The 16,935-nt window shown below is 37.9% G+C and overlaps 1 protein-coding gene across 4 annotated transcripts in view; it reads left to right on the forward strand.

Moving 5' to 3' along the window:
- The window catches only part of TAOK3 (TAO kinase 3), a 249,497-nt gene that overhangs the window by 139,245 nt on the left and 93,317 nt on the right, over positions 1-16,935 (forward strand). For all 4 annotated transcript variants that reach the window (XM_017887864.1, XM_017887867.1, XM_017887865.1 and 1 more), the window contains 5 exons: positions 4,027-4,098; positions 5,448-5,549; positions 9,534-9,579; positions 10,653-10,749; positions 13,279-13,392. In XM_017887864.1, the coding sequence (XP_017743353.1) occupies positions 4,027-4,098; positions 5,448-5,549; positions 9,534-9,579; positions 10,653-10,749; positions 13,279-13,392 (431 nt within the window). The remainder of the gene's footprint in view (positions 1-4,026; positions 4,099-5,447; positions 5,550-9,533; positions 9,580-10,652; positions 10,750-13,278; positions 13,393-16,935) is intronic.

Genomic DNA, 16,935 nt, shown 5'->3' on the forward strand with positions numbered 1-16,935 from the left:
CCTTTTTTTTTTTTTTTTTCTTAGACAAAGTCTCACTCTGTCACCGAGGCTGGAGTACAGTGGCGCAAACTTGGCTCACTGCAACCTCTCCCTCCTGGGTACAAGCAATTCTCCTGCCTCAGCCTCCCAAGTAGCTGGGATTACAGACGTGTGCTACCACGCCCTGCTGATTTTTGTATTTTTAGTAGAGACAGGCTTTCACCATGTTGGCCAGACTGGTCTCGAACTCCTGACCTCAGGTGATCCACCCACCTTGGCCTCCCAAAGTGCTGGGATTACGGGAGTGAGCCACCACGCCTGACCTGCCTCCTAAATTAACATAATTTTTTATATTTGTGTATAAAATAGCAAAAGGTATAGCTATAAAATGTTTAAAAATATCAACACATAATAGTAAGTTCTTAATAAGTATTTCTTGCATCAATGACCTTGGTAATAGTTACTGAGACCATTGAGACTATTGGAATAGTTACTGAGACCATGACTGTCAGTTTCAAGAAGAAAACTTGAAATGATAGAGGCTGTAGTCATTCATAATACTATATGCAGTGGAAAGCGGAGACCCCATTGATACTTTCCTTTTTCTGTACTAAAACACTGATTTTTTTTGTTTTTTAAGTTTCAATCTAGCATGTTTTGACTTTTAGCCAGTATAAAAAGTTCACATCTATAGCATAATCAACATTTGCACTAAAAAGTTCACATCTATAGAATAATCAACATGGAAATGTTTTTCAAATTTCAAGTCTCTGCCTATACATTAGGATGTATAAGTGAGTGGAAACGTTAAGTTCTAGTCAGTGATTATCCTATAAATGTAAGAAATATATTTTCATTTTAGGGTGGTTATTTTTTCATGTTTTTAGGTCCAAATATAGCATTGATTATAAATAATCTTAATAAGCAATTAAATAATACTATCTGATTTTATTTCATGGGCTTTTCTTTTTTTTTAGTAATGGTTAATTATTTTTTAAAACCTCACAAGGTAAAATTTCTCATTGCCTCAATATTTCCTAAATCTTTCCCAGGCTCCTTAAGCTGCACTATATATATTGATGCCTCAAATATCTACTTTTCAGATATAGTCCCTCTAACCTTCATTGTAATACTGAATTTACATCAGCTTTTATTTGTGATTGCTGTATAAGCACAGTTTGGTGTTAAAGTTTAAAAGCCAGAACAGTGTGAGAGATTTTTATTTTTAACAAAAGTCAGTCTGTACTTTCTAAATCCATAAAATATCTAAAATATGCTTTTGTGGAGTTCTGCATATCTGAAAATTATGACTAGTGGATAACTCATTAATATATAATAGGTACTTTTAATGCTTGTTTAAAAAAATGTCTTGTAGTATGTTATTGTGGGTTTTTTTTTTCATTTTGACATTCCATAAGAATCTGTGGTCAAATTATTTTTACATAGTACATTATTGTTTATTGTTTGAATTAACCGTTTTTAAAAATCATAAATCATTGTTATATCTGAGGAGGTTCATTTTAAATTAGTCGTATTTAAGAAAATGATTATGAATTTTTCTCTAAAATTGTTAACCTGACTTTATCAGTGAATGAATTCCAATCTTTTACTTCAGAACCACTGCGATAGCTTTATTGGTCCACAATGATAATAATATCACAGAAGCAAAATAGCTTACCTACATTAGGGTTATGGCACTGATGCAGGGGTAGTCTTTTAATGTCTTGTATTTATTTTTATGAAAATTTTAAGAAAACTAATAGTTTTAAATATTTTAAATAAGTTGAGGCTGGGAGCAGTAGCTCACGCCTATAATGCCAGTACTTTGGGAGGCTGAGACGGGCAGATTACTTGAGGCTAGGAGTTTGAGCCTGGCCGATATGGTGAAACCCTGTCTCTACTACATATATAAAAATTAGCCTGGCGTGATGGTGGGTGCCTGTAATCCCAGCTACTCAAGAGGCTGTGGTGGGAGGATTGCTTGAGCCTGGGAGGCAGAGGTTGCAGTGAGCTGAGATTGTACCACTGCACTCCAGCCTAGATGACAGAGCAAGATCCTATCTTTAAAAAAAAAAAAAAAAAAGTGTGTGTGTGTGGGTATATACATACGTATGTATATCTTGAGTAAGTTGAGAGGAAAAGACTATTACTTGAATTATTAATGGTTTTCATGTGTACTTTCAATGAAGTTATATTTGGAGTATGAAGAAGACAAGTAGACATAATTGTGAGACAAGGCAACCTCTATAGATAAAAAATACATATATATACATACATAAATGTAGATATGTTTATATGTAATATAGTCTTATTATAAAATGTAAGTAATCCTGAAAACGAGAGTCCCCCTTAGGATTAATCTTACTTTCTGCTATACTGTTCAATACAGTAGCAAGTAGGCACATTATTCAAATTTAAGTTAATTAAAATTAAATAAAATTTTAAATTTATTTTCTCAGTCACGCTAGCCACATTTCACATGTTACTCTGTTGGACAATCTAGAAACAGAACTGTTCCATCATCATAGAAAGTTCTATCGGCCGGAGCGGCTGTGGCCAAGCCTGTAATCCCAGCACTTTGGGAGGCCGATGACGGGCGGATCACGAAGTCAGGAGATCAAGACCATCCCTGGCCTAACACGGTGAAACCCTGTCTCTAAACAAAAAACACAAAAAAAAGCTAGCCGGGCCGAGGTGGTCGGGCGCCCTGTAGTCCGCCAGCCCTATCGGGAGCGGGCAGGAGAATGGCGTGAGCCCGGGAGGCGGAGCTTGCAGTGAGCCCTGAGATCGCGGCACTGCATTCCAGCCTGGGCCCGACAGAGCGACGAACTCCGTATCAAAAAAAAAAAAAAAAAAAAAAGAAAGTTCTATCAGATAGCACTGCTCCAGGGATTATCATTGATATATATTCTGGTATAAATTCTTTTATGATTTTTTCTACACATATACTCACATTATTACTATTTTGCAAAATTGAATTCTACTTTATAGCTTGTTTATGACAAAACGTTTTAACATCCTTTCATATTACATTGCACATAGATTACCTCATTCCTTAAGTGGTTATTTCATTATATGGTCATATCATATTTATTTATTTAACTGGTTCTCCATTTATGGACAGTCTACAAGGTGAAACCAGTATGGATAATTTGGGAATATGACATTTTTTGTTTGGTTTGATATATTAAACCCTGATCATTTTTTATATTACAATCTTTGCATGTATCCAGAAAAGGATACAGAAAAACTATACATTAAAATGGGAGTGGAAATGTCTATTTAGCCTATCAAAAATTGAAGCATCTTTGAACTGTGATACTGCAGTATGGAGATATTATTTTAAATAATAGTATCAGGCCAGTTACGGTAGCTCACGTCTGTAATCCAAGCACTTTGGGAGGCTGAGGCAGGTGGATCATGTGAGGTCAGGAGTTTGAGACCAGCCTAGCCAACATGGTGAAACCCTGTCTCTACTAAAAATACAAAAGTTAGCCAGGCGTGGTGGTGGGTGCCTGTAATCCCAGCTATTTGAGAGACTGAAGCAGGAAAATAGCTTGAACCCGGGAGGCGGAGGCTGCAGTGAGCCGAGATTGTGCCAGTACACTCAAGCATGAGCGACACAGCTAGACTCCCTTCTCCAAAAATAAAATAAAACAAAAAAGTCTCTAGCTGCCAGGTGCAGTGGCTTACACCTGTAATCAATCCCAGCACTTTGGGAGGCCGAGGCAGGTAGATCATTTGAGGCCAGGAGTTCAAGACCAGCCTGATCAACATGGTGAAACCCCCTTTCTACTAAAAATACAAAAAACATTAGCTTGGCATGGTGGTGCGTGCCTGTAATCCCAGCTACTTGGGAGGCTGAAACAGGAGAATCGCTTGAACCCAAGAGGTGTAGGTTGCAGTGAGCTGCACTCCAGCCTGAGGGACAGAGTGAGACTGTCAATAAATAAATATATAAATAAATAGTCTCTAGTCAAATATTTAAGTTAAATTGGCTGAAACATCACTAATTCTTTTTCTTTTTCTTCTACCCTCTTAACACAGGCTACAAATGCTCACACCAATGAGGTGGTGGCAATTAAGAAGATGTCCTATAGTGGGAAGCAGACCCATGAGGTAAGATAGAGACAGTTGTATACCTAAACTGAAATAAGCAAGTTAGTATGAAATTAACAAAATTCTTTAAACCTTTTTTGAACAATTTTTTTTTCCTTCTTGTGGAGCATATAATAAAAGATTCTGGAGTTTTTCATACAAATGTGTGAACATTCATAATTATTTTTAAAAAGGCTAATGTTCTAGCTCAATTAACTATTTTGCAGGCTGGTTGAGGTGGCTCAGGCCTGTAATCCCAGCACTTTGGGAAGCCAAGGCTGGAGGATTGCTTGAGCCCAGGAGCTCAAGACAAGCCTGAGCAATGTGGTGAGACCCCACCTCTACAAAACATCAAAAAAACTAGCTGGGTGTGGTGGTGTGTGACTATAGTCCAGCCATTCGGGAGGCTGAAGTGGGAGGATTACTTGAGCCTGGGACATGAAGGCTTCAGTGAGCCATGATTGCAACACTGTACTCTAGCCTGGGTGCCTGAAAAGAGAAAAAAAACTGTTTTGCGGACCAGAACATAGGTATGTGTAATGGCTTTTTGTAATGTTTTTGGTGATAGGCTTGTGTTTACATGTATTCAAACTAAAGAAATAGCATGTTTAGGCCAGGCACAGTGTCTCAAGTTTGTGATCCCAGCACTTTGGGAGGCTGAGGCAGGCAGATCACCTGAGGTCAGTAGTTCGAGACCAACCTGGCCAACACAGAGAAACCTCGTCTCTACTAAAAATACAAAAAAATTACTTCGGTCTGGTGGTGCACGCCTGTAGTCCCAGCTACTTGGGAGGCACGAGAATCACTTGAACCTTGAACCAGGCAGCAGAGGTTGCAGTGAGCCGAGATCACGCCACTGCACTCCAGCCTGGGCAACAGAGCAAGACACTGTCTCAATTAAAAAAAAAAAAAAAGGCCGGGCGCTGGATCCAGGCACTTTGGGGAGGCCGAGGACGGGCGGATCACAGGTCAGGGAGATCGAGACCATCCTGGGCTAAACGGTGAACCCCCGTCTCTACTAAAAATACAAAAAACTAGCCCGGGCGAGGGTGGCGGCGCCTGTAGTCCCAGCACTCGGGAGGCTGGGGAAGGGAAATGGCATGAACCGGGAGCGGGAGCTTGCAGTGAGCCGGATCCGGCACCTGCACTCCAGGCCCGGGCGACAGAGCGGGGGACTCCGCCTCAAAAAAAAAAAAAAAAAAAAAAAGAGAGAGAGAGAAAGAATAGCATGTTAAATAGTTCTTCATTTATTAACGGTTTTACTTTTATGGTCCATTTAATAATATAAATAATATATATGTATGCTTGATAGGAAATACTATTTTCCTATCAAAAATTAAATTAAAATGTTTCCTTTCTGACTTCAATAGAAATGGCAAGATATTCTTAAGGAAGTTAAATTTTTACGACAATTGAAGCATCCTAATACTATTGAGTACAAAGGCTGTTACTTGAAAGAGCACACTGCTTGGGTAAGTCGAAAGACCTCTGTTATCTTTCTTTTACTGTTACATTGTTTTTCTTTTTTTCTATTATCTATTTGATAATAGAACTATTAATTTCTGTTCCATTTAACTTTTGTTATCAGTATTTAATGTTTGTTAATACCTTAGTGTGTCATATGGTATACATTCCATAAGATTAAATGATATCTAGCCTATGGAAATTCCATTCTATAAACACTCAAAAAGAGATGGTGAAAAGTTGACATCATTTTATAATTATATGTTTGTAAAAGCAAAAGGCCCAGCCTTATATTCTCATCCTAGAATTTTTATCTTTGTCATTTCTCATCCTCCACTCCAGTTCCCCCATATTTGGAATTGTCCTTGATGTTTTAATTGCTATGTGATTTTTACCAAACAGGGGCCACCATATGATTAAAATAAGACTTTTGTTCCACTCTGTCATCTTAGTGTGATATATATATATGTGTGTGTGTATGTGTATATATATGCATGCGCACACACACACACACATATATTTTTTTTTCTTTTTCTTTCTTTTTTCTTTTTTGAGACAAAGTTTCACTCTTGTTGCCCAGGCTGGAGTACAGTGGTGCTATCTCAGCTGACTACAACCTCTGCCTCCCGAGTTCAAGTGATTCTTGAACCTCAGCCTCCCAAGTAGTTGGCACTACAGGCACACGCCACCACACCCAGCTAATTTTTTGTATTTTTAGTAGAGACAGGGTTTCACCATGTTGGACAGGCTTGTCTTGAACTCCTAACCCCAGGTGATCCACCTGCCTCAGCCTCCCAAAATGCTGGGATTACAGGCATGAGCCATTGTGCTCGGCCCTTAGTATATTTTTATACGATTGTATTTCTGGCTTTAGGTTGGCACATTAGGCACATTTAGGACATGAAAATGTTATGTTTTCTACTTTATCAAATTGTACATTCCTACTTAAACTCCAATTTAACTAACATTTATTGTTTACCATGTACCAACTCCTTTCCTGTATGTGATCTCTAATTATGGAATGGAATTTTTGTTCCTAAATAGACTATCAAACAGTATACAAACATACACATTTCTGTTCAAGCAACTCTTATGTAGAGCTATTGCTTCCATTCCGAAAATAAGAAATTAATCAAAGAAGTATCTCGTTATCTAGAAATCAGTTCTCTGGCAATCTCAGCTGTCTTGAAGGAGTCAAGAAAGGGATTTCAAGCAGGCAGAATAAATGTTACAAAATCCAAGTGCTAAAATCTCATGTATTTCAAGTCTTCAGAAAATCCTCCACACTGTTACTTGAAGCTTGTTTTCTCTCTTTTTTTTTTTTTCTTTTTTTGAGACAGAGTTTTTGCTTTTGTTGCCCGGGCTGGAGTGCAATGGCGCGATCTCAGCTGACCACAACCTCCACCTCCTGGGTTCCAGTGATTCTCCTTTCTCAGCCACCCGAGTACCATGCCTGGCTAATTTTGTATTTTTAGTAGAGACGGGGTTTCTCCATGTTGGTCAGGCTGGTCTCGAACTCCCGACCTCAGGTGATCCACCCACCTTGACCTCCCAAACTGCTGGGATTACAGGCCTGAGCCACTGCACCCAGCCACCCATTTATTCTTAGATTATATAGACTGCTAATAAGCTTGGCTACCTGGTTTCTGTCTACAACTGATCTGATAGACCAATCAGAAACAGCTCTGAGGAACTGAGCTGTTAGATACATGCATACAAGCAGGCACAAGAATAATTTGACCATACGGAAAAAGTCAGGGGAGCTAGAAAGCAGACCTAATAATTTAAAGGCAGAGCAGCCAGAGCTGTTTAGTGTCAGGAGCAAACAACCAGCTCAGGTGCCTTTGTGTTATAGAATAATAGGGGAAAAAATATTTGTGACAAAAATGCTGAGTTTTTAAACATGTAATTTAAAAAATTTAATGCAGCTAGAAACATATTTATTCTATTCAGTTTTAAAGTTCTATATTCACATTTCATATACTCGGTTTAAGGAGGTTACATATGCATATTCCGTTACTTTTAAAAATTAGAAAATTATGTGATAAAATTTAGAAATGCTTCCATCAAAATTGATTAAAGAAAAAGTAGGGCACATAAAGGCTAGTGTTCATTATAACATTTACTCATGTGGAATCTTCCATTTCATAATAAGAAATAAGTTTAATGTTTCTGAATCTGTTTAATGTCAAGCCGAAAACTATATATGGTTTCTAAATTTTAAACTTCTAAACCTTTCATTGTTCTAAATTATTCCAGAAATGCAAGGTACATACTACATAAATATATAACTGTAAAACTATAACATATAAGACATAATTTTATGTAATATGTAACTATTATAGTATTATAAGTATGTTATATCTAATTTAATTGCATTCCATATAATATAGAGATAGTATACTTATATTTATAATATTAATATGTTCATATTATGTATTGATATTGATATTTATAATATATAACTACAAAAGTATAATCGTTTCTAAATTTTAAACTTCTAGACTTCTCATATTCTAAATTATCTCAGTAATGCAAGGTACATAATATAAATATATTTTCACATTAATTTTTTTAATGAAAGGAACCAATATGTTGATATTGGTTTTGTCTAGTTTATTATAGGAAATTTATATTGCATAATAAGCATGTACTATTCTTTTAAATAATAAAGTAATAATTTGTAGGAGTGTGAATGCTTGCATGTGTGTGTGGAGATTGGTTGCTGAGCCATGATAGTTTTGACCTTGACTACAAATCAGTAGTCTTGGACACCTAAAAATCTAGGATAAGAGTAAAGAAAGAGGCCAGGCGCAGTGGCTTATGTCTGTAATCCCAACACTTTGGGAGGCCAAGGCGGGCAGATCACCTGAGGTCAGGAGTTTGAGACCAACCTGGCTAACATGGAGAAACCCTGTCTCTACTAAAAATACAAAATTAGCCAGGCGTGGTGGTGCATGCCTGTAGTCCCAGCTACTCAGGAGGCTGAGGCAGGAGAAGTACTTGAACCCAGGAGGCAGAGGTTGCGGTGAGCCGAGATTGTGCCATTGCACTCCAAACTGGGCAACAAGAGTGAACTCCGTCTCAAAAAAAAAAGAGTAAAGAAAGAGGTTTCTCGTTTTTACTTTTAGAAAACCTCCACAGATTGCAAACCCAGTAACTATCGATAACCTCCACCTCTTGAGTTCCAGCGATTCTCTGGCCTTAGCCTCCCAAGTAGCTGGGACTACAGGTGCAAGCCACCACACCAAGCTAATTTTTAGTATTTTTAGTAGAGATGGGATTTCACCATGTTGACTAGGCTGGTCTTGAACTCTCGACCTCAGGTGATCCGCCTGCCTCAGCCTCCCAAAGTGCTGGGATTACAGGTGTAAGCTGCTGCACCCAGCCTATCAATAGTATTATAATATTATTCTGGAAATATTTTAAGATCTAAATTTAAATAACACATATATCTCAGGGATTCAAGGTAATGTAATGATACATAGCAGGCTACATCTTCAGATTCAGTTAAAAATTATATCTGTTTCTTGTTTAAAACTTTTAAAGTGTGAGAAAAGGAATTTACTACTTACTGGTTTGTTGTATGTAACTGGTATAACCCCAATATAGATTTTACTGGCTCATGTATTTGTTTGCCACTTTCTGAGTTACAAATTTTAGTACAACATAGTCACCTGAATCCTTTTGAAATACAGTAGTGAAAGAGTTAATAAATAAATTGGCAATCTTGGCTTCACCATTTATAGTAAATATTTCTATATCTAGTCCCCAATAATCTTTAGGCCAATTTCAAGCAAGAAATAATAAAAGTGGGATGATGAAAATTATAAAATCAATTAGTGTCAGATGATGAAAATTCAGTCCAAGTGGAGGTAGATCAGAATATTTATTCACCTAGTATTCTTAGTTCCTTGGTTGGTTGGTTAGTTGGTTTCAGCGGTTTTTTAATTAACTTTCATTATTCTGAATATTATTTTAATCTCTTATAGTTGGTGATGGAATATTGCTTAGGCTCAGCCTCTGATTTATTAGAAGGTAAGAAAGAAGGAATTAAACTCTCCTTTCTGTTTTACTTTTATCAGAATATTACCTACCACCATACTAAAGTGTAGTTTGGGCAGACTAATTGAACGATGGCTTGGGCTTTAGGGTTGTGTGGATAAGCTATGCACACTTCATCTCTTCAATGCCACTGAAAGTGTCTGAGTGATGTTAGCAGTCTTCCTGCTGTTTTAGTTCATGGCCCATCCAGGGCAGGTCCTGCCAAAATGTTTGGCTAATGTGATACGGTATGTGTAGCCAAAAACATCATATTCATGGATATATATGAAAGAGAGACAGTCTCACATTATATTGATATTACTCCCTTTCAGAAATCTTTACTGACCCAGTTCCTCCCTGCAGATGCTGCTATAACCAGAGGCTGTGTTAAAAATTTACTTAAAAAAAAAATATCTTGAGCCAGGCACAGAGGCTAACACCTGTAATACCAGCTACTTAGGAGTCTGAGCCAGGAGGATCACTTGAGCCCAGAAGTTCAAGGCTGCAGTGAGCTTTGATTGGAACCCTGCACTCCAGCCTGGGTAACAGAGTGAGACCCCTGTCTCAAAAAAAAAAAGAAAAAAAATTAAATCACTGTTGATCTCTGAATAGAAATTGCTTATTAGCTGCTTTCACAAATAATGAAAACCTGTAGTTTGAAGGGGTAATTAAAGATGGCTTTGAGGCAGGGGAGAATAATGTAACTTAGAACACTCCAGACATTTAAAATGTTGGAAGGAACTGGTTAATTTGGGCCTGGTTAATTGGAATCAGTGTGACTTGGCTTGCAACTGATAAGTAAATTAACAATACATCATTTAAGGAATATCAGGCTTTGTTTTATTTTTGTTTTGAAGGGTCATTTGTGTTGATGCACTTGGGTTTCCTGTTGTCTGATCACTTATTCTCTTCTGTAGAAAATCTGTATCCTATATATTTAGGTGAATGTGTTCCCAAATTGTCATGTGAGAAAGTATGTAACTCAGTCTGGTATAGCTGTATAAAATAATAAAATGAGGAATGAAACTGATCATCTACTGACTTTTTTTTTTTCCCCCCTTCTTCAGTTCATAAAAAACCACTTCAGGAAGTGGAGATCGCTGCCATTACTCATGGAGCCTTGCATGGACTAGCCTACCTACATTCTCATGCATTGATTCACAGGTAAGATTAGAGACCAGTTATGTTTCATTTCAGTTACAGGACTGTCTATTCCAGGAACCTTGAAAATTAGTGCATGCTCCAATTTAAGTTGCCTAAGCATTTATGGGAAGCAAATAGATTGCTGCTTCTGGATATAAAGGATAAAGTTGCCAGAATTCAGCTTCTGTCTCTTATTCTCTCCTATGTATCCACAATTATATCATCTTTGTTCAGTAGGTAACTGTTCTCCAGGCTGAGTGTTGCAGAGAAATTTGAAAAGGGGCCCAGCAATCTTTAGATACTGTGTCATGAAGAAAAGAAAAGAAAATTAACCTTCCCTGCGTATATTTATCTCCTAGCAGAGTTATTGTTCCTTCCTACTACAAATAACAAGCTAATCTTACATAAATATATGCTATTTTCTAACTTTAAAATATTTCATATTTCTGTATAGTTCATATGGATACTTAGGAAGATATTATCCTTACTGTATTTTGGCAGATGAAGAGACCAGGGCTCAGAAAGACTGAACTTGCCCAGAGTTTCACAGAATTTAAGTAATATATTAAGAATTGAAACTCAAGTTTCTTAACTCCTATTCTAGGGCTTTTCTCTGCCTTGTATTTTCTCTACCACAACACCATTCTCCTCCCTGCAACCTGCCTCCCTCCATTAACTTCTAGAGAAAGATGTTACCAATCTTTCCTCCTCTCAGTAATGAACTTTTAGTACAGTTACATTAGTGAATGAGGGGAGGAGCAGTGAAATAATAGGTAGGTATAAAGAATCTGAGATGCCTCACAAATGAAAGAAAACAACTGGCATTTACTAGGAAGAAGTGAAACTATTGGGTTATGGTTCCTCTTTTGCTTCTGTTTTAATGACCCCAGTGTAGCCATGACCACTTTACTGGTACCACAAAAGCAGAACTTCCTAAAGATAGGCAGACTGAAATCCTGCTGGGAATTAAGGACAAAGAGTGAACCTAATCATGTTAATAAATACTGATGAAGTAAAATTATCATATTGTCTATGGATCTGACAACTTTTTGTAAATATATGTCTTTGGTACCAAGGTGTTAATACTACTGCCAACTTGCTTGTGATTAGTTTGCCTGCTCTTTTTTCTTTTTTTTTTTTTTTTTATATACTTTAAGTTCTAGGGTACACGTGCATAACGTGCAGGTTTGTTACTTATGTATACTTGTGCCATGTTGGTGTGCTGCACCCATCAACTTGTCAGCACCCTGCCTGCTCTTATTTAAAGCTACAGTTCAGTTTTTTGTGCCATTACCTTAATCTACACATTAACTTCATGTTTTAGTCTCTATTATACTTTATCTTCTTTAGTATGTAAAATAATTTGTTGAAGAGTCAAAATACTTATAAAGAATGTTTTTTAAAATTGAAAGTAAATACTATGTCTCAGATTTTATTGTTTTGATTTAAAAGGCAATTCGATCTCCTAATTAAAGATAAGTAAATACATGTTTCTGTTGTGAAGAAAAATAAATAATGCATTTTTTTTTAGTTCTGTCTGCCAATGCCTAATGTCACCATGAGGAAGGAAACTGAATTTTCAAGGGAAGTTTTTACAAAAGTTATTTTGAAGCATTTGAACCGTATCATTTTCAGCTTGACATAAATTTTCCTCATCTTCTCTGTTTTATCTTTTCACTGACCATCAACTTCCAATTCATGGTTTCTAGTGCTCGCTACACCTCATGCCTTTTTTTAAAAGAATAAGGAATCCATCCACACCTTCTCATTCTCAATTACCATACTGAAAATGAATTTTTTCAATTATATTTTTAAAACTTTTTACTATATAATACCTGTATTAGCTTTAGTAGTAAGCACGTGCAATTCTTTGTGGTAATTACAATAGACATGCAATTTCCTAACCCCTAATCCTTGTTTGTTTTGATCTGTCAGGGTCTTCTTTTTACTATACAGAGTAATTTTTAAAATATCACCTTCTATATAACATGTACCTCAAATGCCTTAGAGTTGCAGTTACAATTAAAGGCAGAGAGAAAGGGTCACAGGCAAGAAAGAAAAGGTACGTGTGTAGTTGAGGTTTATTGGTAGGTGGTCAATACGGAATCACTGCAGGTTTGTTTAGGCTCCAAAAATGTCCCATAATTTGGAAAAGCAGAAAAAGCAGTTACAATTGGCACCGATTTTCTCAGCACAGGGAATACTATTGATAACTGGATTTAGCCTTTAAGAATATGCCTTTGTAAGTATAGCAGCTGAATAGGTTTCCTTGTTCCCCACGTCTGCCTTTTTTCTCATTGTATTCCCTCCCTCTGAAGAAAGCTCTACCGTTAAGTAATTACTGTGACCTACCTGCAAGTACCCCCAGGAATCTGGGCCCCTTACGACATACAGTAATTACTAAATCTCCTGGCCATCTGAGCAAGGTGTTTTTTTGTTTTTTGTTTTTTGTTTTTTAATAAACTTTTTGTCTTATTAATTGCATGCTCTGACCTATTCCATAATCAAAATTGAAAAGTAATTTTCTAACCCTTTTATTTTTTCCTATAGGGATATTAAAGCAGGAAATATTCTTCTAACAGAGCCAGGTCAGGTAAAACTAGCTGATTTTGGATCTGCCTCAATGGCTTCTCCTGCCAACTCCTTCGTGGGCACACCTTACTGGTATGTAGAATTAGTCTGTATGACATAGTTTTAAAATCTGCATACGTGAACTCATGGTACTGGTTTGGCTCGATTTTGTGACAGTGTCTTACCAATGTGCCTCAAAATGAGATTTCATTTGAGAAGGATAGAAAACCCACTGGCATAAAAAGAAACACTCTGGCTTAGTATAAAATTTACAGTGACTTTACATTGTGTCATTAAGGTTGGTGTCACTGTGTGTAAACTGAGCAGGATTATCAATTCGCTGACCAAGTTCAGGTTTTCGATTTCATTTGCAGTTTCTTTTGAACTTTTCTCTTGAGGCAAAAGCCTCCAGGTAAGGACAGGGCAGCTTCTTTCACCTTCCCTCATTAGCCAACAAGCAGAGATGGTACCTTTCAGTGAAAGAAATCCAAGTTCTTGTCTTTGTTGAGTTCTCTGATAGGTTACCTAGCTTGTCAGTCTGGCTCAAGAGTTTTTCACCCTATTCTTTTCCAGATTCTTTTCCTTCCTTTCCTAGACACGTTGGAATTTCATTATGCCTTAGACATAATGACTTAGAGGTCTTAGACAGAATGACTTAGACCTCTGCAAAATTACTTGCCTACTAAAAATAGTCAGTCTTTCAATTTTTTTTCTATCACCAAATAACATTTACCAAGCAACTGCTTACACATCATAATAGAGTACAGTTCTGTTCAAAGCATATTAAACGGATAGGGCCCCTGCCCCCCCTAATGAAGATGCATTATAGACAAACAAGTAAAGTAAAATCCATTACCACAACCTGGGGTTTTTGTAGGTTTTAGTATCTTTGGAACAGCTGATTATATTGCTTTATATGACTCCATAAAGTATTTTTCATGTTGTTTAATTATTTTAAAAGAATATGGCCAGGCATGGTGGCGCATGCCTGTAATCCCAGCTACTCGGGAGGCTGAGGCATGAGAATCACTTGAACCTAGGAGGCAGAGGCTGCAGTAAGCCAAGATGGCGCCACTGCACCCCAGCCTGGGCTACAAAGTGAGACTCTCAACAACAACAACAAAAAAGAGGCCAGGCGCAGTGGCTCACGCCTGTAATCCCAGCACTTTGGGAGGGCGAGGCAGGTGGATCACGAGGTTAGGAGATTGAGACCATCCTGGTTAACATGGTGAAACCCTGTCTCTACTAAAAATACAAAAAAGTAGCCAGGCATGGTGGCAGGCACCTGTAGTCCCAGCTACTCATAGTCCCAGCTACTTCGGAGGCTGAGGCAGGAGAATGGCCTGAACCCAGGAGTCGGAGCTTGCAGTGAGCTGAGATCGCACCACTGCACTCCAGCCTGGGCAACAGAGCCAGACTCCATCTCCAAAAAAAAAAAAAATTCCTGCTTTATTTAATTACTTTAAACAATATGAAAAATACTTTATGGAACTATATAAAGCAATATAATCAGATTTTGCAAAGTAATTATTTAAGTATTTTATGTATATTCATCCTTTACAAATATCTGTAAAGTTGCTATGAGAATTATCTCCATTTTACAGAAGAGGAAACTGATGTACAGATAGGTTAAGTAACTTGCCTGAGATCAAACTGATAGTAAGGGGTGGAGCCAGTCTTTACTGAAAATAATGTATTGTGTCATGTAAATCACCAAGTAGATTATACTTTGAATAATGGTTTTCAAAATTATTTGTGTAAGGAAATAATCTCTCTAGCAGATACAATTTCAGAATACCCTTAAGAACAGCTGTTTCTGGCCGGGCGCGGTGGCTCAAGCCTGTAATCCCAGCACTTTGGGAGGCCGAGACGGGCGGATCACGAGGTCAGGAGATCGAGGCCATCCTGGCTAACACGGTGAAACCCCGTCTCTACTAAAAACTACAAAAAAAAAAACTAGCCGGGCGACGTGGCGGCGCCTGTAGTCCCAGCTACCCGGGAGGCTGAGGCAGGAGAATGGCGTGAACCCGGGAGGCGGAGCTTGCAGTGAGCTGAGATCCGGCCACAGCACTCCAGCCTGGGTGACAGAGCGAGACTCCATCTCAAAAAAAAATAAAAATAAAACTAAAAATAAAAAAAATAAATAAAAGAAAGTTTACATCCTGCATCATCCAGCAAATATTTTGACCCAAAGGCCTCCATTATTTGAGGTATCCCTTTGTAGGAAAGGACCAAGCAGTTGCCTTAGGCCAGTTGGTTGAGAATCAGGTCTGTGGGTCTCAACTTCTGTCCAGTGAGCAAAGGGAAGCTGTAAAGACAAAAGAGTGAGGAATTTCCCAGGATTCCAATTCCAGTCTGTTCAAGGAAGATTTCAACTTTTCAAACTAAATTACCTGATATCTAGGATGTGTTGATTTCAGTTGAAGTCAGAAGAATAAATAGGGGAAAAAAAAATAGATGTCTTACCATCACCATGGAGAGTACTTTTCTGTGCTTATCCTATTGCATATTCCCCACTTTAATTGAGCATTGACACTTTATGGATACTTGCCCAAAGGCAGTTCCTGAAAAACTGCATTGGAAATAGCCTCAGTGTCCATCTACAAGAGTCTGAGTGAATGAATGACAGCAAAACTACACAACAGATCACCACAACTTTAGAGATTAGTAAAGATCTCTGTATATATGTCCCATCAGTGTTTCAGGATTTTTCCAACACCATTGAAAAATTAGGAAACACCTTGAACACAACACAAAATTTGTGATTGTTCCTCGTTGCTTTGTCTGCAGGAAAGAGATGAATGCAGAAAACTGTACCCAGCTAAAATAAGTTATGTAGGAATATAAAAACTCATGCAAGAACACAATTTGAAAATCTACTGGTAACATCAGTTCACCCAATGGTGTGAGCTAAACCCATCCATATTAGTGTTACACTTTCCATCTGATTTTATGTAATTCTCCTACCACCACTTCACAGTAACTCATAAGCTGCAACCCTTGGCTCCCACTTTCACAGGCAAAATTCAGGCTTTTAAAGTAAAGTGCCATATTTATCATATTAATTATTTATTAAATGTTTTACATGTGTAAAATTGTTGTCTTTTTTTTTTTTTTGAGACGGAGTCTCGCTCTGTCGCCCAGGCTGGAGTGCAGTGACCGGATCTCAGCTCACTGCAAGCTCCGCCTCCCGGGTTCACGCCATTCTCCTGCCTCAGCCTCCCGAGTAGCTGGGACTACAGGCGCCCACCAGGTCGCCCGGCTAGTTTTTTGTGTTTTTAGTAGAGACGGGGTTTCACCGTGTTAGCCAGGATGGTCTTGATCTCCTGACCTCGTGATCCGCCCGTCTCGGCCTCCCAAAGTGCTGGGATTACAGGCTTGAGTCACCGCGCCCGGCCTGTTGTCTTATTATACTTCTATATTTTATCTTTCACAGATGGTCTCCACAAGTCCTGTGATTTTATTTTGTATTTTGCATAATTCCATGTTTTTCAAGAATGCATACATTGCATTATTGCAGAACTGACTTAATGGAGTTTCTCCAGGGTATATTTTGCATTGAAAAATTCACATTCCAGAATTGTGTACATATTTTTTGAAGCAAGTAAAAACATAAAAGGACAGAGTGCTGATAGA

Source organism: Rhinopithecus bieti, unplaced genomic scaffold (genome assembly GCF_001698545.2).
Source record: "Rhinopithecus bieti isolate Rb0 unplaced genomic scaffold, ASM169854v2 scaffold_17010, whole genome shotgun sequence".
NCBI lineage: Eukaryota > Metazoa > Chordata > Mammalia > Primates > Cercopithecidae > Rhinopithecus > Rhinopithecus bieti.